The sequence below is a fragment of the Sitophilus oryzae genome, unplaced genomic scaffold (genome assembly GCF_002938485.1).
Source record: "Sitophilus oryzae breed Bouriz unplaced genomic scaffold, Soryzae_2.0 scaffold_1621_pilon_pilon, whole genome shotgun sequence".
Classification (NCBI taxonomy): domain Eukaryota; kingdom Metazoa; phylum Arthropoda; class Insecta; order Coleoptera; family Curculionidae; genus Sitophilus; species Sitophilus oryzae.
In genome coordinates this window covers 1,909,586-1,935,391 of record NW_022146305.1, presented here as the reverse complement: position 1 = coordinate 1,935,391, position 25,806 = coordinate 1,909,586, and the positions used below count along the sequence as shown (strand labels likewise).

The window sequence follows — 25,806 nt, the reverse complement described above, 5'->3', positions numbered from 1 at the left end:
TTTTTTAGAAAAAATAGGCAACCAACAAATCATCTTAACTTAGAAAAACTCGAAAAAAAAAAAAACAATTAAATGTTTGATAACCACAGCAAGTAGGAGACAATAATACATATTTATAATCAATATTAGGTGTATTCAATCAAATTGAGGAGTGTTTTATCTTTTTTTCTTTTAGCACAATCAAAAACATCTAAAAATTAGAGCAACAAAAATATATAATATTATAATTTAACAATTACCTTACTCTGCAAATTAAATTATTTAATTAAATATTTGTACTAAAAAAACACCTTATATTGATTATATTAACATTAAGAAAAACATTATTAACATTAAGAAAAATGCGACAGTTAAATTTTACATAAATACAGAATAATTAGAAACAACTGCAGAACAACAATTAGATGTACATGTATCCATATATTTATTAACAAAATATAATTTTATATGAATTATACTGTACTTTATTATTAGATGAAAAAATCAATAGATATATATTTTTTATTAACTGTTTTTTATTGTTATTCTAATGAGGTAATTTTCAATATTTTACAACGATCTAAATTTTGTATTAAGAAACAAGGTAAAGTAACAATAGTAACAATAAGCTAAAAATATTGAGTACCTAAAGAAAATGAAAATGATACCACTCTAAACTGAAATAAGAATGATTATAATATTTAAATAATTATCGTTAAGTCACAAAATGAAATATTCAACTAAAAAAAAAGATTGAATTTTTATCCGACTTTATATTTAAGAAGCGTTTGCAAATATCTTTAATGTCAAACACAGAGTTTTTAAGTTGAAATATCACACAAAATATTAAAAAAGAAATGCTATAATAAACAGATGGTGCCCCATGTACTTCTTTAGTTAACTACAAAACTTCAGGTAAGAAGAGTGAATATGGAATAAATGCGATAATAAATATTATTTAAAAAAATGATTAAAATAAATTAGTTTCGCTCATTTTATATTATAATTTTATATTATGGCGAATGCGCTAGGCGATCCTAGAATATTTAGATACAATATGAATATACACTGTCTGTAAAAAATAAAAGAATGTGTAATATATTTTTGATGCAATAAATGTATATTTACTTTAGTATACAGGGTGTCCCGTTTTAAAAACATACATTTCACACCAATAACATTAACAAAATTGACAACTTACAACATTTTTACACTGTTAAAATTAAAAAGCATGTGTGATAATCTTTAAAATCTGAAAAAATGTGCTATTTAATACACTCTAATATACAGGGTGTCTTATTTAAACATTAAAAATGTGTTTACCAACATATATAACTGTAACAATTGAGAGCTTATGACATTTTTGCTAATTTAAAATTAAAACTTGACCAAAACTCTTTATTTTTTATTTATTTATCAAAAATAAAATCAAAAAATAGAAAAAAATATAAATAAGTAGTATAATGTTTGTTTAAAATAAGGACAAATAGCAATGTTATATGTAAAAAATAAAATAAAGTGTGTTAAGTTAATTTGTATTATGTTATGACAGATGCGCTAGATTTTAGAATATACAATAAAAATCGGTATTAGCGACAGTTTCATGACACACCCTGTATAAAAAGTCTTTGTTGAATGAAATGCGCAACTAAAAATGTCAGTCCACGTGGGCAAGCGTTTTTTACAAACATATTCCTATTTATTTATTATCGAATTTGTTCCATTTCGCTATTTTACAATTATTACATTATTATTATTATTACAAATATATACAAAATAGCTTACGTTATATAGCCTGTTCAACGAGCCGAAGAAGAGTTTGACAGATGACATTCTTAAAAACGACAGAAAATACAATTTACCTGTTAATTAAAATGACACACACAACTGTCACTGTCAGGGATCCTCTCACTGGATAGACTATATTACACATGACATAAAACAATACAAAATAGTAGGTATATCGATTTATTAGGAGTAAAAATGATACTTTTTGTGGCGACGCTGTACGTTCGACATTACAGGCGAGGCACAAAAAGTCATTTTTACTCCGAATAGAACATACTATTTTTTTCAAACGTCACAAATAATTGATGCAATGATTTAAACACAAAGAACGACGCAAATAAAATAAAAACATTTAAAAGTAAGTAATTATATATCCAGAAACTATGATTACGCTAGTTAAATTTGACACTTAATGCCAGTTTAATAATATATTTTTTCGTATTTTTATGCCTAGGCATTAAAACATTTTTTTATATTGTCAATCACGTCGCAAAAATTAATACTTTGTGACGTTTGAAAAAAAAAATATTTTATAATGATAAAAATTGATCAGTCATGAAGAAACATCTGTCCCTAGGCCAGTGGCGCATCTACAGACTGGATCTGGGAGGAATAATTGCAATATTTAAGTAAACTAGTAGATTTGAATGAAATTTTTGGTAAAAACTTTTTTAGTAATCGTGGGGAAAAAAAATAAACTTGGAATTGTAATTATTTTTATTTTGTTTATAAATTTCTTTCTGGGAGGGGTAATTATTCCCTTTACCACCCTATCCTGTCCTAGGGTCACGCCCCTGTCCTAGGGTACCAAAAATAATTCACGAAAGCAAAAAAAAACTATATGAACACAAGTATTAACTAAATGGTTTATTTTACTAAAAATAATCAATCCAGAACTCATAAAAAATGATTAAATTGACCATTAAACTATTAAATTATCATCTGATTGTAGATATAGCTAGATAAATTCCATAAAATTTAGTTTGTGTTAATACAATAAATAAAATATTAAAAAATATAAACTTTAGAACCAAAATATTACTTGTGTCCATAGAGTTATAGTGACGCAGCTGCGCAAGTATAAAATTTATAATTTTGATTATCTGGAATACATTTAGAAACACTTAAGAAATTATAAATAATACAAGATAAAAATAATTAAAGAACTACTACTATAAATAATTGGTAATGATACAAATTTATAAAGAATGTCTTTAATTCTATTAAAAAAATATTACGTTATAATACAACTAACAATTTAATTAATAATAATTACAATATCTAATGACCTTTAATGAATGCAAAAATAAAAGATAAGTGAGATTGAAAAAAGCATAAGAGATGTAAAATTAAAACAGATTACTATTACATTGCTCAACATATTTTTTATAAAGATTAATGTATAGATTTTAATGATTTAAAATTAATCAAACATGCCTCAAACTAGAGGCAATTAGATAATAAATAGAGCATCAAAATAAATAAATATAAAGGCAATATAAACAGAGATAATGGCCCTATTCATAAAATAAAGTATTGTTCTTAACCAGTGTTTTATTTTGCAAAAGCTTAAGAAAAAAAAAAGATTTCTGTCCAGATTATCAAAATTTTACAAAAAATTAACATTAAAATGACGCCTGATATAATTATATAGTAAGAAGATAAAAACCAATAAACAAATTTATTGAAACAATAACACTATTAATGAAGCTAACGAACCTTGGTGAGGCATTGAGGAGTATTGAGTCAGGTTTATGTTGAGTGAAAGAGGAAAGTGAGGAGTAGGAGCAACTGTTGATATCCACTGTTAAGAAAATGCGGAGATATCTAAAAAATAAAATAAAAATAATATTAAAAAAATGAATAAAAAGATCTATGTAAAAATTAAAATAAATATATTTTCATTAACGCAATAACTATGTTTTTTAAATTATTAATTTGTATATACCCTATGAGAAAAAAAAACAGCATTATAGTGCCTTTTGAAATAACAGTTGATGACAATTATTTCTGCCAGGTAGACTACAATATACTTATCATTTATAAAAAATTGGTATAAAAATTTATAAAAATTAAAGAATGAAATGTTAAAAAAATTCAAAGCTCATATTTTTTTAAATCAAGGTTTTCACCTTTGAATAATAATTGGTATGTTTGAAACCTTTTTCCTTTTTTTCATTTAAATATTATTTTTGACAAGTTTTTATATCAATTTTTAATAAATGACATATAGGAATAGACGTTGATCTCAGAGACCTGTGCAGCTTGAATATTATGAAAACTTATCAAAATTTTCAAGCTTGTCGATGAAATTTAGTAAGAAAAAAGAGATAAATAACTTACCATTGATAAAGGACTGCCACCACTTTTCAACAGCTGTTAAGTACAGTCCTAAATGGTCTTTCTGAGTCTTTTCCTGCAAGTTTCATTCCATTTAAAGCTTTTTAAAGCCTAACCACCATAATATTTGCAGATAGTACGGCTTGTGGATTTTCAACAGCAATTGTCCCAGCGTATACCTAAAATTCCAAAAAAATATTAAGTAAATTTTTATTATACTAATTTTGGAAGATTTCTGAAAACAAGATTAATAAAAACAAAACAAAAAAGATTAATTAAAATTATATTTATTAAAATATGTATATAGTATTTATTGTGTTTATTCTAGTGGGAACATTAATATATCGTCAATGTGTGTGTGACGAGTTCTGTAATTTTAAGCCAAACAGTTTTGAATAGCGAATGTTGACAATTTGGCGAAGGATTTTTTTAAATAGTTAAATGTGTGTTGTAATCAATATAAATTGTGAGAAAATAAATCCGGTAAGTATTTTATCGTGACTTTAAATTAGCGGACCCATGTAATCCGTAACTATATGCAACCAGTAATACAGTATCAGCATTTTATTTAATCCTGCCTATCTTTAATAGTTGTTGGCTGTTCTAATATTGGAGCAAAAGCGCTCGAATATTAGAAAATTTTAAAAATTTTCAAGCTGTCCAATGAAATTTTATAAGATAGATAAATAACTTACCATTGATGAAGAACTGGATCCGCTCTAACAGCTATTAAGTAACAGCAGTTCAAAATGGTTTTTCTTAATTTCTTCTGCACAAGTTTCATTCCATTTAAAGCTTTTTTCTATCAACCATAATTTTTGCAGATAGTATGGCTTGTGGATTTTTAACAGCAATTGTCCCATCGTATACCTAAAATTCCAAAAAAAATTAGGTAAATTTTTACTATACCAATTTTTGAAGATTTCTGAAAACAAGATTAATGAAAAACAAAAATAAAAAAGATTAAACAAAATTATATCTACAAAAATATATATTTATGGCGTTTATTCTAGTGGGAACTTTAACATATCTTCAAGGTGTGTGTGAAGAGTTCTGTAATTTTAAATCAGTTTTGAATAGCAAATGTTGACAATTTGGCGAAGGATTTTTTTAAATAGTTAATTGTGTGTTGTAATCAGCAATAAATTGTGTGTATATAGTGCGAAAATAAATCCGTTATGTATTTTATCGTCAGTTTAAATTAGTGGACAAACAGAATCCGTAACAATATGCAACCAGTAATACAGTATCAGCATTTTATTTTGTCCTGCCTATTTTTAATAGTTGTTGGCTTTTCTAATATTGGAACAAAAGCGCTTGTATATATTTAAAAAAAATTCAAGCTGTCCAATGAAATTAAAGATAGATAAATAACTTACCATTGATGAAGAACTGAATCTCCTCTAACAGCTATTAAGTAACAGCAGTTCAAAATGGTTTTTTTCTCTCTCTCATTTCATTTAAATCTCTTTTATAACCACCATACATATTATTTGCAGCTAGTATGTCTTATCGGTTTCTAATAGCCATTGTCCTATCGTATGCCTAAATAAAAAAAAATATTAGGTAATTTTTTATTATAGCAATTTTTGAAGCTATCAGAAAACAGACAATAACATAAAATATGTTAATATTTAAAACTACGTAACATAACAAACAAATAATAGACATTTTTTATATTAATTTGAATAAGTTATAAAGAGTTATATAATATTTAAAAAAAAACTTTTATTGAGAACTTCAGAAATGATATAAAAAAGTCTAAAATTCCTTGATAAGAAAATAAAACATTATTATAATGAGTTACTAATAATCCAAAAAATAAGTATCTAATTTACTAAATATATAGAAAAAGAAAAAAATAATATTTAGTAATAACTCGTAAATTTATTGCGTTATTTTGGTGATAACTTTAATAATTTTGAAATAAATTTAAAGATATGCAACCAGTAAAACACTGTTAGCATTGTATTTTTTTCCACTTTAACTGGCCATAACTTTTTATTTTTTTGAGCTCTAATATTAATTAAAAAAAAAACAATTATATTAGTTTTCCAGTCAAGTTTTAATACGGTTTTATTAAGATAAATGTCATACACTCTCAACTAAATGCCCTATAAATTAAAAAAAAAATAAATAAACATAATAATTTTGGTGTATTTTTTATTAAATTTTGATAAAACTATTACAAATAAAGGGCACGAGTGTCTTTCAGATATTAAAAAATGTGCCATCTAATGTATTTTTAATGTATTGGGTCATCCATTTAAAAAAATACACATTAAAACTTGAGCTAAAACTTTATAATTTCTTATTTTTAATGAATGTTCTAGCTTCTAAAATAAAAAAAAGTTGAAACCTGTTAAAATTTAGGGCCAAAATAAAATGCTAACACTGTACAAACTGCAGAGTATGATGAATATTCTGCAAAATTTAATCATTTTACAAAATTTTCAAGCTTATCAATGCCATTTTATGACAATATATACTGGGTATTTCACGTAACTAGTCCATTAAAAGTGATGATAAAAAAGATCTTAAATGGACTCTAATAAAAATATTTATAATTTTTATATTAATATTTGCGGTTTTAACGATCAAAAAAATAATATAAATAAGGTATCTGCTCTACTAAAAATATCAAAATAGAATAAATCAACTTATATTTACCATACCGTAATTTTATTGTGCTTATCTTAGTGGAAACTTTAACAATTATTAAAACCAGATTTAAAAACTGCATTTCTTTCCAAGATCGCTATATGCAACCAGTAATACAGTGTCTGTAGTTTATTTTGTCCTGCCTTTAATAATCTTTTTTATCATTGTTTTAGTTTTTATTTTTAGTTTAATATTGGACCAAAAGAGCTTGAATACGATGGAAAATTTAATATTTTTATAAGATTTTTAAATTTTATAAGAATAAGTTGAGAGGCATAACTTACCATTATTAAAAGGCAACAGGTGTTGAAGTCAATCCAGTAAATGGCATTTTTCTGTGTCCATTAAAGGTTTTCCATTAAAACTGGAACTTGGACTGGAAACAGCTGTCAAAACGTCCATTAATACCAATTTGTTTTGCTTACTAAAAATACAAAAAATAAATAAGTAAATTTTTATAAAGTCAGTTTCTTCACACATTTTGGAATGAAAAAATATGTTTTTTTTAATATGTTAGGTAGATATTAAAAAAAAATAAACGCAATAGTAACTCTTTAAAATATTGTCAAATATTCATAGATTTTTAGAAAAAGAAAACATACTAAATAAAATTAAAATTGTCTGATACAAATTTGTAAATATCTACAAAGATTGAAAAAAAAAATATATTAATATATTTTCAATCTCAAACTTACTTTATTTCGAATTTGAAGCCTACAATTTTGTAGTTAAATACAAAAATTGTAGCCTAAAAAATAATAAAAAAATAAAAATAACTTACCATTTTCATAGCGCAATGGTAATGAAGGCCAGTCAATCTAAGTACTATTGATTGTATCTTGAAATTGTCATTTGTGGGTGAGATTTTCAGTATCATTTTATTCAAAAAATTCCTCCGGCATTCGTCAAACTTATGTACAGTTCTAACTCATTTGCAGATTTGTAACAGCAACTGTCAACGCCCAGTACATTACTCGAACAGATATCTAAAAATAAACAAATATTAATAAGTATATTAATTTGTATCAATGTAGAAAATTAAAATAAATAAGAAAACATTGTAATATCAATATAGATAGGCAAAATACAACATTAAGTTGATTTGAATAAAAAAATTCTCCTAATAAATTTAAAATTAAATGTTGCACCTAAAGTTATTGAAATATACACATTATATGTGTAAAATATGTCATAACTTCCAAGCTTTTCAAAAACTTTAATAGGACAGAAAATAATGTGAAAAAACTTACCATTTTTGAGAGATATCTGCGTTGTTGAAGTCAATTTAATGTCCTGTATCTACTGTAGAATAAATTGGTCATCGGTGAGCCTTTTCCCAGTTTAAATTATGTCAAAACTTCTTTGGTGTGTCTAATAATTCATCCAAGTTGTTATAACAGCTGCCATTCTACATTTCCACCAATAGATATGCTTGTATAATACGTAAATAAATGAAACTTGACGTCCAAGATACCAATAACATCTATAAAAAAATAAAAGTTGTGATAAGTATTTATTTTTTGTAACTAGATGAAAAAAATTACCTTAATACAGTTGCTCCAAATTTCATTCAAAAAACTTCCGTTACAGCGAACAAAATCCTCCTCCTTTCCTCAAACATCTTCTATCTCCTTTCCTTCTATTTCAAAGCAATCCTCTTTCATCTTCTCTGTCCTGTTCTACTTTCCATGTCTCACCAATTCTTATTCAACTACTTATATAACTAACTTATACAAATTTCAGGCGTCTTACAAACATTTTTTAAAAAGGGGGAAAAGGGATAATGCTACAACAAACGACTACGCTAGCGCACCTACCTAAAAAAAAACACTTTTTTAGTAAAAGAAAATGATAAATATAAAGTTATATAAATTTACCTGATGGCATCTAGAAGATGGCCCTAATCTTGCTGTTGTCCCCCAAAAAATTCGTTCCAAAGCAGTTTAGTACTAAAAAGATTCATGCAGGAACAAACTGAATTTAATTTTAGTAACAAAAATAAATTACTAATACTTTAATTCTCACTATAATGTAAAATTACATTATTTACTAATTTACGTTTAATTAAAAATCACTATTAAAAAAATTAAATAATATCAATTTTAAAATAAGACGAAAACTAGTTATTTCCAAATATAATAGAAAAACAATATGCTACCTAATTTTGTCTCTTTGGAGTTATTTTTTTATTGCCCATTTATTATTGCTAAAAAAACTTTATATTAAAGCTTTGTATAGAATAAGAAAAAAAGTAAAAATGAAATGTAAAAATTGCAAATTAAAAAATGAGTACTTAAATGCGACATTCTGTAAATGTAGGGAACCTAAAGTTACCGCTTTGGAACCACGACGCGAACCGACTTTTGAAGTTCTCCAAGCCATACTGTATCACCTGTAAGAGAAAAAAAATAATATTAGAATTTTTCTAACAAATACCTATGCTAGAAGAAACAAAAAACAAGGTATAGACAACAAAAAAAAAAACAATGTAAAAATATTAAAACTCACCATCACATCTTGCTTAAGTTCATTTTCAGTCCCACCATAATAATTATACGGCGAAAAAAACAGTGGCGTCTCACTGCTATGGGGCAGATCGAATGCCCCCAACTCCATGGACTTCGGTCGATCCTGTAGAGTTGACAATAAACACGTTTTCCAGGTATTCGACGGGGCCTGGAACAATCCGAAATTTTTTGGGACTGATCATATGCAGCATATAGATAGAATTTCTGACTTCTTAGTTTTTTAAAATCGCGCTGCGAACCCGGATTGTCCTAAAAAAATGAAAAAAAAATTAGTTATATAAGTAACTACAAGTTAAATTAGAATTTAAACTTATCTACTATAAGTTTTAAAAAAGTTGCTCTAATTACTATACAAGTTATTCTACTTTAAATTGAAGCTCATGTATGTTGTAACAAAAAAACTAAAATATACAACACTTATAGAAAAAAAAATTTGACTGCTATATGGTGCAATAAAAAAGTTATTTGGTAGAGAGTACAGTAAAAGTTTACAATTTAAAGAAAGTAATATAAAAAAATTAGACTTACTTTTAACAGGTTTAAGTTAGGCCTGGTTATGCTCGCCTCCTACCGACATTTTCTGCCTTCAAAATTGGACGCGGGCAGACCAAGAGAAAAACAAAAAATGTTTCCACGACCCGCCTGCGAGTGTGTGCTGGTTGCCTTCCTTATGCAGATTCGACCCATTGGTCGACGATTAAGCCTCACCAGTCAGTTCCCATCCCAATTAAGCTGCCTCGTCTGGGTCACCTCGTCACCCGTCGGACGGACATCCACCGGGACCCCTACAGGCGGACCCCCTCATCATCTTCAATGTGTCCGATATCCCGCCCCCTGCCTCTTCGAGGGTCACGGAATACGTGCACGAAGAAATCTCGGAGCTTGGGTGCCAAGTTGTATCCGGCCGAAGCCTCTAGCATTAGAACACCTAGCTCAGAAACCAGAGGGTGGTGACTCCCTTTGGGTACCTCTGCATGCTACACAGGTCATCGATGCCCGAACATCAGGGTTAGGGGGTGACCCAAGAAGTCTCCTCTCTTGGGGAAGGCCGCGCCGCGCTCTGGAGTCATCTTAAGCCGGGGATCCACACCGACAAAAACACTGTTAACCAACTGCATCGGCTAACGAAATTCACTAATGTTGAATTAGGAAATTTTATTAACCAACACAGAGAGCTAACAATGCTCGTGTGAGTGGGGAAGGAGTGTGTGGTGTTGTAGTATTAATATAACGCGCCTAAAAAAAGAAAAAAATATTGGAATACAACAATATATAAATAGGTATATTTATTTTAAATATGAAAAAGAAGATGCTCCATTTATAACTCAGCAATATTTTATAAGATTTCTCCTTGATTATTATACCAAAAATGTCAAAAATATAAAGATGTTAGATATGTGACATAGAAAAAAGGGATATAAATTTGATGAATATGGTCAAAATCCAAAGAATTTTTCCATGATGTAACACATAAAAAAATAAAAATACACAAGGAGTTTTTAGAGTTGTAACATATATTATTTAGAGCTAAAGTTAAACCTACAGTGTTTCAAATAAATAAAAAAATATTAAAGTTATATTTTTTTTAACAATGAGACATCCTATATATATTATTACATTTTTAGTTTCTACTATGAAGACACAAAAACATTCTATCAAAATTTACCTCAAAATCATACTGACTGTTTTTGAAATATTTTAATTTTTATAAGAATTCAGTAACAATTGATTTATTTCTTCAATGCAAATTTACAACTAATACTGAATTAGCAAAAATCATTTGTCAACATTAATACTATTTTTTGACATGTAATGTTACATAACGCGCTTTAAAAGAGAAATATATTTTAAAATAGAAAATGCTGAAACCTAATATATGTAGGATTCTTAAATAAAAAAAATACGTAATAAAATTCCTAATGAACCTATATACCTATTTAAAACGTAAATACAAAAAACCTATATACTCATTCAAAATATTGTTAAAATGCGCATATTATATTTTTAAAAATAAAGAAAACTCCAAGTATGTCCTATAAAAAGAAATTTAAATTAAAAATAGCAATTTAGAAAAAATCAAGACATCGAATTCCAACAGGCGGCCATTTTATTTAAACATTCCTTGACCAAAAAAATTAAACAAAAAATCAAAGATACATTACGTAATTTATCAAAAATGTAGTACTATTTTACTCTTATGTAACACGCAGTATAGAAAGTACCAAAAATACCTAGTTTTACATACTTATTTATTAATCTACGTATATTATTTAAACAGTATTCTTAAAAATTAATAACTTAATGGGGAACATTGAGAAGAAGGCAGCCATGATGGATATTGCGAAATCCAAAAATTTTAAACTAAAATATCCCAAAAAATACATAAAATTATGGGTACTCACTTTTTCAGGAGGCTAAGCAGGGCACTAGTAACAGATTACGCATAAATTGTGTACACTAAACGCACTTTTTCGTGAGAAAATTAAAAAATCCATGCAACCAACGGGAGGACGTGCGGATCCTTCGATTGCAAACGGCAAAAGGAGGACCCAGGAGGACCGGCGTTGCCAGATTGAAATCATTCGTAAAATTTAAGCTGCTCATAAAATTAATTTATTTATTACTAATAAAATTGTTTATAGGAAAATTCTTCTAAATTAAGCTTAATTTTGTTCTCAAAAGTTATTATTTACTTAATACGTTCCACTGATATCGTTTTTTTACGTAAGGTAAAATATTTATTGTCATAAATAAGAAACAAATAAGTAATTATAAACATAAACACACAAATTTCATGAAATAAACATAAAATGAAGCTGTTTAAATACATTTTTAATGCTATAAATACATCGAAACCAAGAATAAAGACTATATAATGTTAGTACGTAATTACAAGAAGAAATAAAAGAAATTTCTACAAAACACCATTACTGGTACTTGTTTTATTAAAAATATATAGAATTGGCCCTTACTATAGTGCTAGTGATCAATTTAAACTAATATAATTTCACAAAAATCATAGAAAAAAAAAATTTCGACATTTTTTAACAATCCGGCAACATCGAACGAGAATGAAATTCAAAATCTCCACGCCACCGAAATTGACCAATCACGATCGTGTATTTTTTGCTCTTGGATGCCTGGATTTTAACTTTTTTTAATAAACATGGATGGTTTTTATTACAATTTCAGTAGAATATGCTTCTTAAATTAACTAAATGATTTGTGTTTATTTGTATTTATTCCCTCCAGTATAAAATATCATATAAAACTTATTTTATATTAAAATTATCTGGTACGCACATAATTAGATGAACTATAAAATCATGCATTTCTTTAATATTTTAATAAATTGTTAAGAAACAAGTGTTTTTATTCAATAAACATCCCTTAGTTTAATATGAAACTAATTCTATATAGTTAAATAGTAAGAAATATGAGATAAATTATATAAAAAATAATCTCAAAAGTCTTTAACTTGACTCAACGTTGACAGCTCTTACCGGATGTATCTGTTCAACTTTTGGCGTCACAATGTTCAAATTTGAAATTTAATTAAGCTGAAAAATCTTTTATTTACAAGAAAAAATATAAAAAAATATATTAATAAGTACAAATTAGGATAAAAAGCATTTATTACTTAGGACAACTATATATTCCAATACTTTTGTCTTCTGAAACTGATAAAATTTTCGAATTATCCGGAACTGAATTTTACTCCCCAAACGTGCAATGTTTTTTTAGATAAAATATCATTACTTAAAAACAAATCTTATTTAAAAATGGTTATATCCCTCAATTTTTTTTTTAATAAAATATTATATTTAAAAAAAAGGTGTGAATACACTCTGTCGGCTTTGAACTTCCCATACTTTAACCGTCTTGTCTAAACTGGCAGACACAAAATACTTTCTATCTGGTGAAAATGCCACATTTAAAACCCAAGAGGCATGAGCAGATATCGTTCCAATTACATGGGTCTGTTTTCTGTCAAAAAAATTAGATAAAACCGAGTTACAAAGGCTACGTTTAACTAATTTTTAACTTACACATCATATAATTTCATATGCCCATCGTCAGAGGCTGTTAATAATAGCTGATAACACAGATACCTTATTGGCATATGGCATAACGTGACTCTCTAGAGTGTGCCATAATTTGTTAGCAGCAACATCAAAAATGGTTCACTCACGTAAGCAATGCTGAGTAAATTTTCCTCTGGTGTCAAATGACTGTTTTCTACCGCTGCGGTTTCAACGCTATACTGAGTGATTTTGCCCGAGTGGCTTCCAAAAATGATGTGTTTATCGTCCGGACTGAACGCAACCGTCCAGAGATCTACAGGTCCCACATCAATATTAGCAATTTTTTCTTATTTTCCTAGGTCCCATATTCTCATTGACGAATCTAATGAGCTCGAGCAACCACACTAAAAGCAATAATATTAAACAAAACTTTATCTGTGTATAGACCATGTATAGACCTAATTAGTACTTACATTTTCCATTGTGACTCATGGCAACTTAGCTTCACAATCTCCATTATCCTTCTTACCTTAATTTTTGATATCAAGATAAATCTGAAACTATAAAATTAATTATAGAATTTGTATTATTACTGATTGACACTCAAAAAACATTTAAATTGCGAATCATAAAATCTGTGAAAATAAACTGCAATTTGGCAAAATCGCCGATGTGCGCTAGCGTAGTATCCATGATCAACTGCAGCAAATATGGGCTTCAAGGTCAGGCACCGGATTGATTCAGATTAGTTTCAGGATTTCGCTAATATCTTGGCAACATTGGAAAAAATTTAGTTCCAAATTTTCACACTTTTTCCACATTGGCGCTACGAGCGCTCTTCTTCTTTTTCGTTTTTTAGGTTTTAAAAGAACCGTAACCACAGAATAAAAGTAACAGTCTTCTTCTTTTTAAAATTGATGGCCTGAAACATAAAGCATCTACAGATCCAGCTTATATTTTCTCTTCTTTAATTTTACATGGCTTGAACTCATTCAGGTCATTTAGCCAGTGTCCTGAAAAAAAGAAGAAAGTCTAAAAGGACAGCAACCGTAATTAAAAAATTAAAATAAAAAATACTTTTATCAAATCTTTTTCATTTACAATGTGATTTACAACAAAGGTTTACAAGGTAAAGAATCCAAACGTAATATATCAAAAACGTTCAGGATTCAATAAAAAGTATTCACACTAGTTTTATCGTGTCCTACATACCCTAATGTTGCATTATTAGTCAAGACTTTAACAGAATAGGGAATTCAAACAGTTTTCAAAAACAATCCGAATTAACATTGCACCATGCAAATGTAATCTCTGTTGTATAGAGAATATGACTAGAAATACTGAATCACAATTCCCTAAAATGGAATATTGTAAAGGGACGAAAAACGCTCTTAATGATTTATACAGACAGGACATGTACGAATTCTTAGAACACTTACAAAATATCTAGAATACACTAAGAAAATTTATTTATTCTAGGTATAATTAATAATAATTTTATTAATCAACCTGGGAGCATATCGAAGATTATGGTTGAATTGAAATACAGTTACAAAAACTCCTTGTTCTAAGCATTAAAGCATCCAAAACTATACAGTTCCATGAAATGAAATCAAGGTTTTGAAGTCTTAGGAGAATAGCAGTAAAATAAACAATAATACACATAAAATAAGAGAGATGTAGAAATACAATCAATATAGAAGAAAAATATTAAAGACGTTGGCTTCGTTTGATAGCATATCTCTTAAAGAAAAGTGAAACTTTGTAAAACGAATGAATAAAATAAAGAAATGTTGGATAAAGTTAGATAAAACAATAAAAGTTTGCATTTAAAGAGCATCTTTAATTAATATATTCTCTATCAACATACAGAAACGCTCATGATATAAAAACAACGCCCGAATAGTGTATTTAAACTTTTTTTTCGTTACTCACCCCTCATTTTAATACTATGTTAGCATTTGTCTTTAAATAATTTACGTAATAATCGTCTCGAACATTATTACTGAATATAATTTAGAAATACATAAACACTTAGAACACTGACACCTCCTATATAATCCGTAAAACCTTAAAAAACCTTATTTTTTTATGTAAACACATAATCTGACTCTATATTTATGTCCCACGGTACAGTGAACATCTCACTGGGCAAACTCACACAGTGGGTCGATTTGAAATCTTTCATGTATTTGCTGGCCTAAAAAAAAATAATTTAACATTAAAAAATGAAGGTGAATATAAAAAAGGCTGTACCAAAAATAAGGCCATTTGAGACTTCTCCATTATACCGAAACCTTCGCCAACTTTCATTGGATAAGATTTCGAATACTCTGATATGTAAGACTGTAACAAAGATACAGATACATTCTCATCAACGTTATATTTTTCTAGGATCCTTTCTGAAATATAGTCACGTTAAAATCAGAAAAATATACAGGGAATTTAAATTTCAACCTTGTTTGACTCCGGTCACTGATAAATACTCGTTCAAAAGTTCAATTTGAGGCTCCTCAAATATACAGGGATATCGGTATTTCAGGAGTTTTACCAGTAAATTATTGCCTCTGTTTGACAACAAATCATTTTCTCTATAAAATATTAATTTTCAATTATTCAAAAATAACAAAAAAACTATATTAAATCGTACTTTAAACATATAACTTCATCTTCTGTCCGTCGAATTAGTTGTATCGGCCCTGGATACTTGTATAACTGTTCGTAAACATTAAGATTTACGTGCTCTCTAATAGCCAATTTAACTATAGGCTCCCACCATTTTGGCATATGATTCAGAGCCAGTGGTAAAATGTCATCAAATGTTGCATCTATTACCTTAAAATACACACAAATCAGTACATTTTAGAGTAATTACCCTATTAAAAAAAAAACCTTACCACTCCTTTTATTTCTGGGTAATTCATAGCAGCCCATGAAGTACTATATCCCCCGATACTCCAACCAAAAACTATTATATTTTGTACCTTAAATCCCAGTTTGTTTATAGCAAACTGTACCACTGTATCTATGGCATTTTGTTCTTGTGATGGATATGGCATGCCCTGTTAAAAACACAAAAAAAAAACAATTTTATTTGTTTGGATAAAGTTCAAACTTACAGTACTGCCACCAAATCCTGGATGGTTCCATCCCAACACTGAGTACCCTGCTTCAATTGGTGTGATCATAGTACCGATTTCATAAAACCCTGCATTTCCCTCGCAGCAAATCACTAAAGTGTTACCATTGTGCGATGTGTTTCTTTTATCAATAAACATACTGTCAATATCATTGTCGTCTAGTGTTCTTAGCTTAAATCTTTCACCTCTGTATGAGTCTACAAGTCTTGACCTGCCCTGTAGTAAACTGGCCTCTAAAATTTAATAAATTTAAGAAAAATAGAGGAAATAATATATTTCACTCACCAAGGACAGCTTGAAGTAGTCCTACACTTCCTGGATAAATTAAACGAATACCGAAAGTGTGAATGGCAAAATAAGCTATTATTCGGAAAGGTATATTGGTAATGTATTGAAAAGTGTTCTGGTATAACACAGGCTGTTGAATGTGAACTTTGTTCCTCGTTCCACTTAAAAAAACTCGTTAAAACAACAAAGACAATAGTTTTTAATAGAACTTACGTCATAATTTCACTCAAATCGTACTCCACAGGCCAAGCAGTGAAATCAAAATCGTATTTGATCAAATCTTTCTTTGATTCTGCAATATTAGCTTCAGATCTGTGGAGAACTTCGAGGAATTTCTGGTAGGTGGAATTCTGAGCCCTGCTGAAGCCTCTGATACAGAAGGAGACCACCAAAATGACTCCAACTCCGGCAACAAACTTCGATAAAAAAGCTAAACCTTGTGTTTCAAAGTAGCCTTTGTTATACAGCATTATGCCCCACAAGGGGGACGTGTAAACGCCCAACTTCCAGATAATATACAACTGTAGCGAAAGAATAATTTATAAGCTAGGTATATTTGAAATTAATCGAAAAAACTTACAGAATGAATGACCTGATCTCCAAATCTTTCCATCGGTTGTGGCTCGTAAAATCTCTGAAAATTAGATAATTTAAGACGGCTTGAATAATATTTGTGAATAATTATACCTCGACGGGTCCATTTCCGTAAATTTTGAGTAATTTTGGAGAAAACATACAATTCCAAATATTTTTTAATGTTGACATTTTGACAATTTGTGAATAAAGTTGGGTTAGTGATAAAAATATCAACTTTTCTTCTTTTAGAAAGTATGGTACAATAGTCACAATAGTTTTCGAAAGTTTGGTAGTTAAAAACGAAAAATAAATGGGGAGGAAGAATTACTAGCTAACCTAAATTTTAATTGTCAAAGTCAAAAATTTGTATAAAAATTTAAAAAAGAATCCAAATTATTTTGGAAACTTTGCCAAATTCGTCAGTATTGGCAGTATTTTAGTTTAGTTTATAACAATGTTACCTTCGTTACGATTTTTAGGAAATGGCATGGTAAGGCGTCAATGGACAATGTAATAATTACATAACAAACCAAAATATCAATTTCTAGAGATCCCTAGGCTTGAGGAGTCTTCAGACTTCTTCAGCTCTACGACATGACTCGTTATTCGTTCATAGAGATACCCCGGAGGATAATCTGGACATTCCTTTTGAATTTACAGAAGATAATAAAAAAGTAAATACATAACATCATATTACAACTATACTACTAAAATACTTTCAGAGAATTGATGCTATCTTGGCCATATACCCTGAGGGACACAAACGGGGGGCCATGATCCCTATATTAGACCTAGCTCAAAGACAACACGGCTGGCTCCCTATATCTGCCATGCATAAAGTTGCAAATATACTAAACTTGCCTTATATGAGAGTGTATGAAGTTGCCACCTTTTACACAATGTTCATAAGGTATAAACTAACTTATATTGAAATAACCACAATAAAATTATAATATATTTGTAGAAAACCTACAGGAAAGTTCCATGTCCAAATCTGCACCACCACTCCCTGTTGGTTAAGAGGATCTGACGAAATCTTAGACACAATTAAGAAAAATCTGTGCTTAGAAGTGGGCGAGACAAGTAAAGACAAGCTATTTACTTTATCAGAAGTTGAATGTTTGGGAGCCTGTGTAAATGCACCCATGGTACAAATCAATGATGACTATTATGTGAGTAAAAATAATTTTTTTTTGTATTTCCAATAAGATTATTTGTTTTTTAGGAAGATTTAACTGTGCAGGACACAGAACAAATTTTAAAAGAGCTCAAAGCTGGAGGAAAACCAAAACCAGGACCAAGAAGTGGCAGATTCGCTGCCGAACCTCTGGGGAATCCCACTTCGCTTAAGGGAGAACCAACAGGACCAGGTTTTGGAGTTAGAGCCGATTTGTAAATAAAATAAACTTGTTTTGAACAAGTTAACACGTGAAAAGTTATTTATAATAAAGATAATAAAAATATCTTTGTTCTTTTATTACTTATCCTAGTTTTATTGGATAGAATAAAGGAATTTTTCAATGCACAAACTCTTTTATTAAAAGCCATATGACATGAAATGGTATTAGTTAATAATAGAGTATATTAGAAGGTTAATTTCAATGTTCCTTATCTATTTACAAGCATTATTCGACTTGTAAATAAACAAGCAACATTTTTTAATACTAATTCAATACAAATACTTAAAATAAATACACGAAAGTCTCAAAAGCTCAAAAAATATAAAATCTCTTTAATCAAACAATCCCACAACTTGCGAATATTTTAAAATTATTTTAAAGCAACTAAATTAACTGTAGTAAATAAAAAAAAAGTTTTTTGAAGGTCCTGAAATCAATTTTTAAATTAAAAAAAAAAACTTAAAATGATTTTGTTCATTTCCAAACTATATACATACTGATATGACATGTATATAACTTTTTTTTCCTCCACAACCCCAATGATTAGATGTAGTTTTATATTTAATATATAAAGGTATAAATACACGGTACAATAATAATGCTACCAAGTGATTAAAAATTAAAACAAAATTCGCTACGCGTCTAGATAAAAGAAAAATTTCTGAATCACCTGGTTTGTTCACTTAGTTATGCGAAAAAACGCGTACAAATCTACAAAATTTCTCGTTATTGTAGTTTTATCATTTTATTATCTACGTTTTATCAAATCGCTAATTTCTTTTAAGAAACAATCTTATTTAATTAAAAAAAAAACGTTTCTAGAAGACATTTTATTTAAGCATTTTATTTTAACTCTCCCATTAAAAAAATCCCACAGCAAACGACTAAAAAATTATATTAAAATCAGGAAAGGGCATTAACGCGTCTCATAGAGTTTTTTTACATTTAAAATGTAATAAAAATAAAAAAAAAATCTTACCAAATAACTACTAATTCATATTGTTTTTGACTAAATATTCCATTTTCTAGATCAAATAAAAATAATAAAGCTGCTTTAATAACCTGGAAAAACTATTTTTTTTACAGTTAAAAATTATTTTTTTACGTTAAAATTCTTTCCTCCCATGTCCCTGATTAAAATACCTCTATAAAATTGTATTAAAATCAGGGATGGGTATTAATGTAAGCGTCTCTTAAGGTTTTAAATTTTTGGTCAAAAATACACGTAAAAATATTTAAAAAAAAACTAATAAAGACATTTTTCTTTCATCTCAACATAAAATTTATATTGTTTTCAACTGAATTTTCGATTTCTACACAAAATAAAATAAATATTATTGTTAAATCACCTCAAACACCGTGAAATAAATTAAAATACCTTTTTGACAAAGGTTATTAACAGATAACATCGTTTTTGGAGGAGACCGAGGAGCTTTAATCTCCTAAAAACTAGTTTTATACGTGTAAATTAATTACATGTAAAAAATTAGTTTTTTACGTTCGCGTTTTTCCTTTACCCATCCCTGATCAAAAAATGTCTTTTAGAAACGATCAATATTGCATATTGAAAGAGTCTTTTAGCTTTTTAACCTTTGTTCTCGACAATTTCAGTGTGCAAAGTCTTATTGGGCGTGATTTTAGTTCGGTACTGCTCTGGTACGGCGATTTCTACGTAATCGTCCCCTTTAGGTATTAAAACGTTCATCTCTGACGATTTTGAACTGATTATTTCGACGTCTAACGAGTCATTGCTCAGGTAAACTTGACATCCGTCGGTTTTATCGATTGAAATCGTAGGAACTTTGCCGAAAACTTGCATTTGTACCGACTGACAGTTAATGAACTCCATGGACGATACCAAATTGTCGAAAACTATCGAGGTTTTCTTACAGGAATCCATCGTGATCGAGTTGATTTTACCTTTAACCTGTACCGTGGTGTTCTCGCATTTGAACAGGTACACCACGTTGTTCATTTCGGCGTTGTCCACCACCAAGTCCTGTCGATTCTTCTGGTACTCGATCAGCCATTTCTTGCCTTCGTGACTAAAAACGGGTGCTTTGTCGGCGGGAGCAGCTTGGGCTCCGCCAAACACCGGTTTCGAGGCGACGGGTGGCTTGAAGGGCGCCGGTCCTTGACGCAGGGCCGTGTTTTTGTGCGTTTGCATGTCGGAAGTGACTTTTTTGAGGTTTCTGGTCACGTCTTGACCGCGGTTTATTTCGGCAAATAAGGCTGATCTATCGGGACCTAGTTTATAGAGAAAAAATAGTTCATTTTAAGTATTACTTTCCTTATTCAGGGTTGGGTATATAGAAAAATTTATTCAGAGAAATTTTAAATGTTTTTGTGCAAAAAAAAATCTATTCAAACCTATTTTATCATAATTTTTTATAGAAAAATAAAATGTTTCCAAATTTCACCGAATTCTAGTAAACAAGTTTATTTCATATAAATGATGACATGTAAATTGATGACGTTTTAGCTTCAAAATATGCTAAGAACGGTTGCTCCTAGCAATTTTTTCCAGTAAGGGATTTTTTTTGCACAAAAAAACGGAGGAAATGTATTTTATTTCTCTCAGTAGTAAAATACAGGTATGGACGAAAAGTTATTACTCGTCAAAACAGTTAAAGAACATGTAGTTGGCGCCCAAGCAGGAGTCATACTAACATAGAAATCGAATTTCTCATGTAAAAAAACCTAGAAACTAATTTCCATCCAAATCAGCGTTAGTTCAGTAATTATATTGTAATTATATTACAATTCGGACCACCCTGTACATTCTACCATATTTCCTACACCTAGAAAATTAATTTTCTACATTATCTGCATGAATCTTTGGCATGAATAGACGTAGAAAATTCACGCGCACAAGCATTACAGATATAAAATTTTAAGAATACATCCAGGAAGAAACTTCAAAAAGTAAAAACACCGCTTTAAAAAATATAAAAAAATTAAATTTCTATGTGTCTTTACCCAACCCTTTCCCTATATTCCTCTAATTCATCAATAAAAACGATTTTTCTTTATTGCGTTTCTTTGATTTAACCTTATTTATCAAACTAGAACAAAAAAAAAATAAAACCACAAATACCTGCATCACCTGCAGCTGCCGTAGAGAAATCTATAACCGGAGGAGGTGGAGGACATCCAGGAGGTGGTGGAGGAGCTCCACCTGTCTTAATGGCTCCTTTCCCAGACCACACTAGCCCTGTCGTATGATACTGCTTCACGAAAGCTTGCAAATCTACAAAAATTATATGTGTCAATTAATAATATTTTATTTTGACAAAACTGTTTATAACCTACCTGAAAGTGTTTGTATCCAAGTTTTAACCCAGTCTACATGTCTCTTATCTTTTTCCCTGAAATCTTTCAGTACTCTGTTAGTGTAGAACTGTCCGGCATCATTCATTTCCTTCACGTAAGGCGATGGAGCTGGACTTACCGTAACCCATCCCAGTGCAGGGATGCTGGCACTGATAGCAGCCAAGTGATTGAAGAAGGGCGACGTCCTGTGCTTCTCGCTGAACTCCTGAATAGCACCGATTTTATCGCTGGTCGGTTTCAGCAGGTTCACAACGTCTGCTTGTCCTGGTTGAGCGGATTCGGCCGCCAGCTGTATGTACTGCAGCTGGGCGTTGAACGCCCCTTGTACCAAGCGCGAATGCTCGGCCACATCGCCTCCCAGTTCCTGCGAAATGCGAAGGTACTGTGCGAGAGGGCCCTGGATGATATCGGTGTACCCGTAAACGCTCATAGTTGTTCGAGTGAACGCCCAAATCGAGTTTCAAACGGTCGGTAAACTGCACAACTACTTTTGTAGAGATTTCGTCAAGTTGAGAATAGCGACAGCTGACCTAGAACGTAAGATAATTCGACTCGAGAATCTTGGAAATGATTCACTTTTTCGTCGATGAGTAAACCGTGTTTATCAAGCCGATTTTTTGACGTTTTGGATGATATAAATAAAAATGAGGTTAACTCTCCTTGACGTCTATCGACGCCTCGGATTTTTTATATAAAATTAACGAATTTGAAGAGTTTTTAACTATTATTTCTTTGAAAAATTACCTGCCTATTTTATATCATGTTCTTCTATTCCATTTCTGCAATTAATATTGATTTAATAGAAATTTCCGTATATTTTAAAACTAAATATTTCGACATTTTTAAATTACTATTAAGTGTCAAATGTCACCCTAAATATTCAATATTATTAATCTGTGGTCAATGTTTGGCGCCAAATCCCCTAAGCAGTTGATTTGTTTCAACTTGTATTGTTAATTATTCGTTTTATTTAAATTGCAACTACCAGAATATCAAAAATGAAGATTGATTTATCTGAAGGATGCTTTAAGGTACTCACATATTCAACGCTGTAATTTGTGCTACAATTTGCGTAATATTATTTAAGGTAATCATGACCGGAGGAGAGGTACAAGAACCCATCGTTCAAGTTGTAACTCTGAAAAAAATGAGTACCGCTTCTGGCCAGGAACGGTACCGTGCCTGCCTTTCCGACGGGAAATACATGATCACCGTTGCAATGATTACAGCTCCAGTTGTAGATAAAACTAGTGAAAAGGGCATTCCAAAATATTCCGTGATCAAACTCAAGCGTTACATTACAACCGTTATCAATAATACCAACACGTCTAACAATAAAGCTGACGGAGGGTATAGCTTAAAGACACAAATTTTAGTTGTTAATTTTAATATATTTCATATTTTTAGTCGAGTTTTGCTGATGCTTGATGTAGAACTAGTGCAAGACGGTGACGAAATTGGCGAGGTCATTGGCAATCCGGTATCATATTCTGTAGCTACGGCACAAGAGACCAGAGAAGGCTCTCCCCCAGCTAAAATGCGAAAACTAAACGGTCCATCGAATTCTTCAAACACTAATGGAGAATCAAGTCATCAAGATCTTAACAAGAGCATGGCTGGACAAATGACCCATCCAATAACCTGTCTGAATCCTTACAATAACAAGTAAGGTGTTATTATTTACTTGTACAGTTTGTTTTTAAAGTTATTTAATTTTCTAGGTGGATTATCAAGGCAAGGGTAATCAGCAAGACTCCGATAAAAACATGGTCGAATTCCAGAGGAGAGGGAAAGCTTTTTAGCATGGATTTGGTAGATGAAAGTGGTGAAATAAGACTAACAGCATTTAGAGAGCTGGTTGATAAGTTTTATGATCAAATTGAGGTACCAAAAGCTTTATTATTTTATCAAGAAATAAAATATTAGCGATATTTTAAATGTTTTAGGTGGATAAAGTTTATTATATTTCTAAATGTCAACTGAAACCAGCCAATAAGCAGTTTAGTAACCTGAAGAACGACTATGAGATGACGATGGTAAATGACACACTGATTGAGGAGTGTCATGATGATACCTCTACTGCACCCCATTTACGCTACGATTTTGTTCCAATACAAACTATTCCGGAGTTGGAAACCAACAAAATAATTGGTAATATTTATACCGAAAAAATTTGTTATTCAATTTAATTCTAAATAATTTTTTACAGATGTTATTGGTGTGGTGAAGAGTACTGGTGACCTGCAGTTCTTCAATGCAAAGAGTACCGGTCGCGAGCTTAGGAAGAAAGACTTAATACTGGTGGATAAGTCAAATGCCGCGGTATTTTTTTTTTTTGTACATTTTTTTGTGTGTTAAAATTTATCTTAACGGTTTTTAGATTACTTTAACCTTGTGGGGTGCCGATGCTGAAAGTTTTGATGGTTCTAATAATCCAGTGCTGGCAATAAAAGGGGCCCGCATCAGCGAGTTTGTCGGAGGTAAAACCTTGAGTACTCTATCGGGAACGATTGTTAAAACAAACCCAGACATGAAAGAAGCATACGTTCTAAAACAATGGTGAGTTAATGTGAGGTAGAGGATTTTAAATATATCATGGGGATTGCAATTTTTTTTTCAGACATTAGATATTTGGCCACCCTGTATGTTTTTTATTATTAATTTATAGGTTTGATTCTGAAGGAAGTTACCTGGAAGCCAATAATGTGAGTGCTAGATCAGCTGGAGGCTCAACTTTTGTTACTCCGTGGATGTGTTGCGATGAGGTAATTTTTAATAAAAAAAAATTAATAAAAAATGGATTAAATGTTCTATATTTTTACAGGTTTACGAAAGTCAGTTGGGGTCAAGTCCCGCAGGTGATTATTACCAAATGAAAGGGGCGATTTTGATGGTCAAGAGCGATAACGCGTGTTACAAGGCCTGCCCCACCCCCGAATGCAACAAAAAGGTTATCGACAACTCAAACGGAATGTACAGATGCGAAAAATGCAACCAAGAATACGAGAGCTTCAAATGGAGGTTGCTCTGTAGTGTAAGTTGACTGTAACTATTTTTTTTTCATATACATATAAACTTCTTTCTTTTTATGTTTTTTTTAGATGAACGTGGGCGACTGGAGCGCAAACCAATGGGTCAGCATGTTCAGTAGCGAAGCAGAGAAGGTTCTCGGGAAGAGCGCTGAAGAAGTAGGGGCGTTGTTTGAATCTGGTGAACCCGGTAAATATACCGAGTTCATGGAAGAAGCTCATTTCAAAGAGTTCGTCTTTAAATGCCGCGCTAAAAATGAAGTTTTTAACGTAAATTGACATAATTCAGATTAAAATGTTATAAAATAATAAATTTGGACGTTTTCAGGATGAAGGGCGGCTAAAAACTGTGGCTATCAAAGTGGACCCCGTTAACTATACAGAGTATAATACTTATCTGATAGAATGCATTAAGGAACTCACTGACGCTTCCTAAACTGATCTTTATATTTACTCTTTGTTACCTTATTCTTATATAAAAGATTAGGTTTCTAGAATAGTTTTATATATTTTTTTTTAGTATTTAGATGTGTATATTATTAAATTATTTTGAATAAACCGTTCCATTATTTTCTCATTTTATTTTTATTATTAAAAATACCAATATCTCTTAAACTACAGTAGTAAATTACATAGTAGGGCTGTCTTAAATTCTGTATTAGGTGGCACCAGCTGTAAAAGACAGAGATATCAATTAAATACATCAAAAGAACATCGAA

At 30.1% G+C, this 25,806-nt stretch overlaps 5 protein-coding genes, 2 long non-coding RNA genes and 1 pseudogene across 7 annotated transcripts in view; 2 read left to right on the top strand and 6 right to left on the bottom strand.

Moving 5' to 3' along the window:
• Nucleotides 1-3,447: 3,447 nt before the first annotated feature.
• On the bottom strand, nucleotides 3,448-8,810 carry LOC115880387. Its single transcript, XR_004049849.1, has 9 exons — nucleotides 8,646-8,810; nucleotides 8,313-8,585; nucleotides 8,019-8,251; nucleotides 7,550-7,754; nucleotides 7,053-7,192; nucleotides 5,487-5,652; nucleotides 4,803-4,977; nucleotides 4,111-4,286; nucleotides 3,448-3,594 (listed from the first exon to the last, which is right to left on the bottom strand). It is a non-coding gene; the product is annotated as an uncharacterized LOC115880387 (long non-coding RNA).
• Nucleotides 8,811-8,987: 177 nt separating this feature from the next.
• Nucleotides 8,988-9,899, bottom strand: LOC115880398. The gene is made up of 3 exons (XR_004049864.1): nucleotides 9,825-9,899; nucleotides 9,277-9,545; nucleotides 8,988-9,160 (listed from the first exon to the last, which is right to left on the bottom strand). It is a non-coding gene; the product is annotated as an uncharacterized LOC115880398 (long non-coding RNA).
• A 2,695-nt stretch (nucleotides 9,900-12,594) lies between these two features.
• Nucleotides 12,595-13,803, bottom strand: LOC115880285 (annotated as a pseudogene).
• A 1,344-nt stretch (nucleotides 13,804-15,147) lies between these two features.
• On the bottom strand, nucleotides 15,148-17,553 carry LOC115880331 (phosphatidylserine lipase ABHD16A). The gene is made up of 10 exons (XM_030897534.1): nucleotides 17,437-17,553; nucleotides 17,330-17,383; nucleotides 16,963-17,270; nucleotides 16,747-16,910; nucleotides 16,441-16,694; nucleotides 16,219-16,383; nucleotides 15,972-16,156; nucleotides 15,779-15,912; nucleotides 15,578-15,723; nucleotides 15,148-15,521 (listed from the first exon to the last, which is right to left on the bottom strand). The coding sequence occupies exons 1-10, from the start codon at nucleotides 17,512-17,514 to the stop codon at nucleotides 15,411-15,413; spliced, it is 1,599 nt and encodes a 532-aa protein (XP_030753394.1). The 5' UTR covers nucleotides 17,515-17,553; the 3' UTR covers nucleotides 15,148-15,410.
• An 89-nt stretch (nucleotides 17,554-17,642) lies between these two features.
• On the top strand, nucleotides 17,643-18,789 carry LOC115880362 (NADH dehydrogenase [ubiquinone] flavoprotein 2, mitochondrial). The gene is made up of 5 exons (XM_030897573.1): nucleotides 17,643-17,815; nucleotides 17,874-17,999; nucleotides 18,048-18,235; nucleotides 18,290-18,497; nucleotides 18,551-18,789. The coding sequence occupies exons 1-5, from the start codon at nucleotides 17,780-17,782 to the stop codon at nucleotides 18,719-18,721; spliced, it is 729 nt and encodes a 242-aa protein (XP_030753433.1). The 5' UTR covers nucleotides 17,643-17,779; the 3' UTR covers nucleotides 18,722-18,789.
• A 671-nt stretch (nucleotides 18,790-19,460) lies between these two features.
• On the bottom strand, nucleotides 19,461-22,695 carry LOC115880344 (adenylyl cyclase-associated protein 2). Its single transcript, XM_030897550.1, has 3 exons — nucleotides 22,038-22,695; nucleotides 21,823-21,975; nucleotides 19,461-20,972 (listed from the first exon to the last, which is right to left on the bottom strand). Exons 1-3 carry the CDS (start codon nucleotides 22,486-22,488, stop codon nucleotides 20,311-20,313), a joined length of 1,266 nt encoding a protein of 421 aa, XP_030753410.1. The 5' UTR covers nucleotides 22,489-22,695; the 3' UTR covers nucleotides 19,461-20,310.
• Nucleotides 22,696-22,925: 230 nt separating this feature from the next.
• Nucleotides 22,926-25,654, top strand: LOC115880325 (replication protein A 70 kDa DNA-binding subunit). The gene is made up of 11 exons (XM_030897526.1): nucleotides 22,926-23,089; nucleotides 23,146-23,408; nucleotides 23,466-23,723; nucleotides 23,780-23,942; nucleotides 24,005-24,209; nucleotides 24,268-24,380; nucleotides 24,439-24,617; nucleotides 24,727-24,823; nucleotides 24,883-25,092; nucleotides 25,160-25,357; nucleotides 25,416-25,654. The coding sequence occupies exons 1-11, from the start codon at nucleotides 23,057-23,059 to the stop codon at nucleotides 25,521-25,523; spliced, it is 1,827 nt and encodes a 608-aa protein (XP_030753386.1). The 5' UTR covers nucleotides 22,926-23,056; the 3' UTR covers nucleotides 25,524-25,654.
• The window catches only part of LOC115880327 (longitudinals lacking protein, isoforms H/M/V-like), a 32,014-nt gene continuing 31,856 nt past the window's right edge, over nucleotides 25,649-25,806 (bottom strand). The window contains exon 11 of the transcript XR_004049836.1: nucleotides 25,649-25,759. The gene's annotated coding sequence lies outside the window, so the exon portion shown is untranslated. The remainder of the gene's footprint in view (nucleotides 25,760-25,806) is intronic.

Excerpts from the sequence above, each read along its gene's own strand:
- LOC115880331 (XM_030897534.1), bottom strand. The coding sequence starts at position 17,514 with ATGTCAACATTAAAAAATATTTGGAATTGTATGTTTTCTCCAAAATTA. Across the intron at positions 17,271-17,329 it reads GAGATCAGGTCATTCATTCT|TTGTATATTATCTGGAAGTT; the intron begins GTAAGTTTTTTC and ends CTTTCGCTACAG. Across the intron at positions 16,695-16,746 it reads ACTACTTCAAGCTGTCCTTG|AGGCCAGTTTACTACAGGGC; the intron begins GTGAGTGAAATA and ends ATTAAATTTTAG.
- LOC115880325 (XM_030897526.1), top strand. The coding sequence starts at position 23,057 with ATGAAGATTGATTTATCTGAAGGATGCTTTAAG. Across the intron at positions 23,090-23,145 it reads TATCTGAAGGATGCTTTAAG|GTAATCATGACCGGAGGAGA; the intron begins GTACTCACATAT and ends ATATTATTTAAG. Across the intron at positions 23,943-24,004 it reads AGTTTTATGATCAAATTGAG|GTGGATAAAGTTTATTATAT; the intron begins GTACCAAAAGCT and ends TAAATGTTTTAG.
- LOC115880362 (XM_030897573.1), top strand. The coding sequence starts at position 17,780 with ATGTTACCTTCGTTACGATTTTTAGGAAATGGCATG. Across the intron at positions 18,000-18,047 it reads TTACAGAAGATAATAAAAAA|AGAATTGATGCTATCTTGGC; the intron begins GTAAATACATAA and ends AAATACTTTCAG. Across the intron at positions 18,498-18,550 it reads AAATCAATGATGACTATTAT|GAAGATTTAACTGTGCAGGA; the intron begins GTGAGTAAAAAT and ends TTTGTTTTTTAG.
- LOC115880344 (XM_030897550.1), bottom strand. The coding sequence starts at position 22,488 with ATGAGCGTTTACGGGTACACCGATATCATCCAGGGCCCTCTCGCACAG. Across the intron at positions 21,976-22,037 it reads TTGGATACAAACACTTTCAG|ATTTGCAAGCTTTCGTGAAG; the intron begins GTAGGTTATAAA and ends TAATTTTTGTAG. Across the intron at positions 20,973-21,822 it reads GGCAGCTGCAGGTGATGCAG|GTCCCGATAGATCAGCCTTA; the intron begins GTATTTGTGGTT and ends TCTATAAACTAG.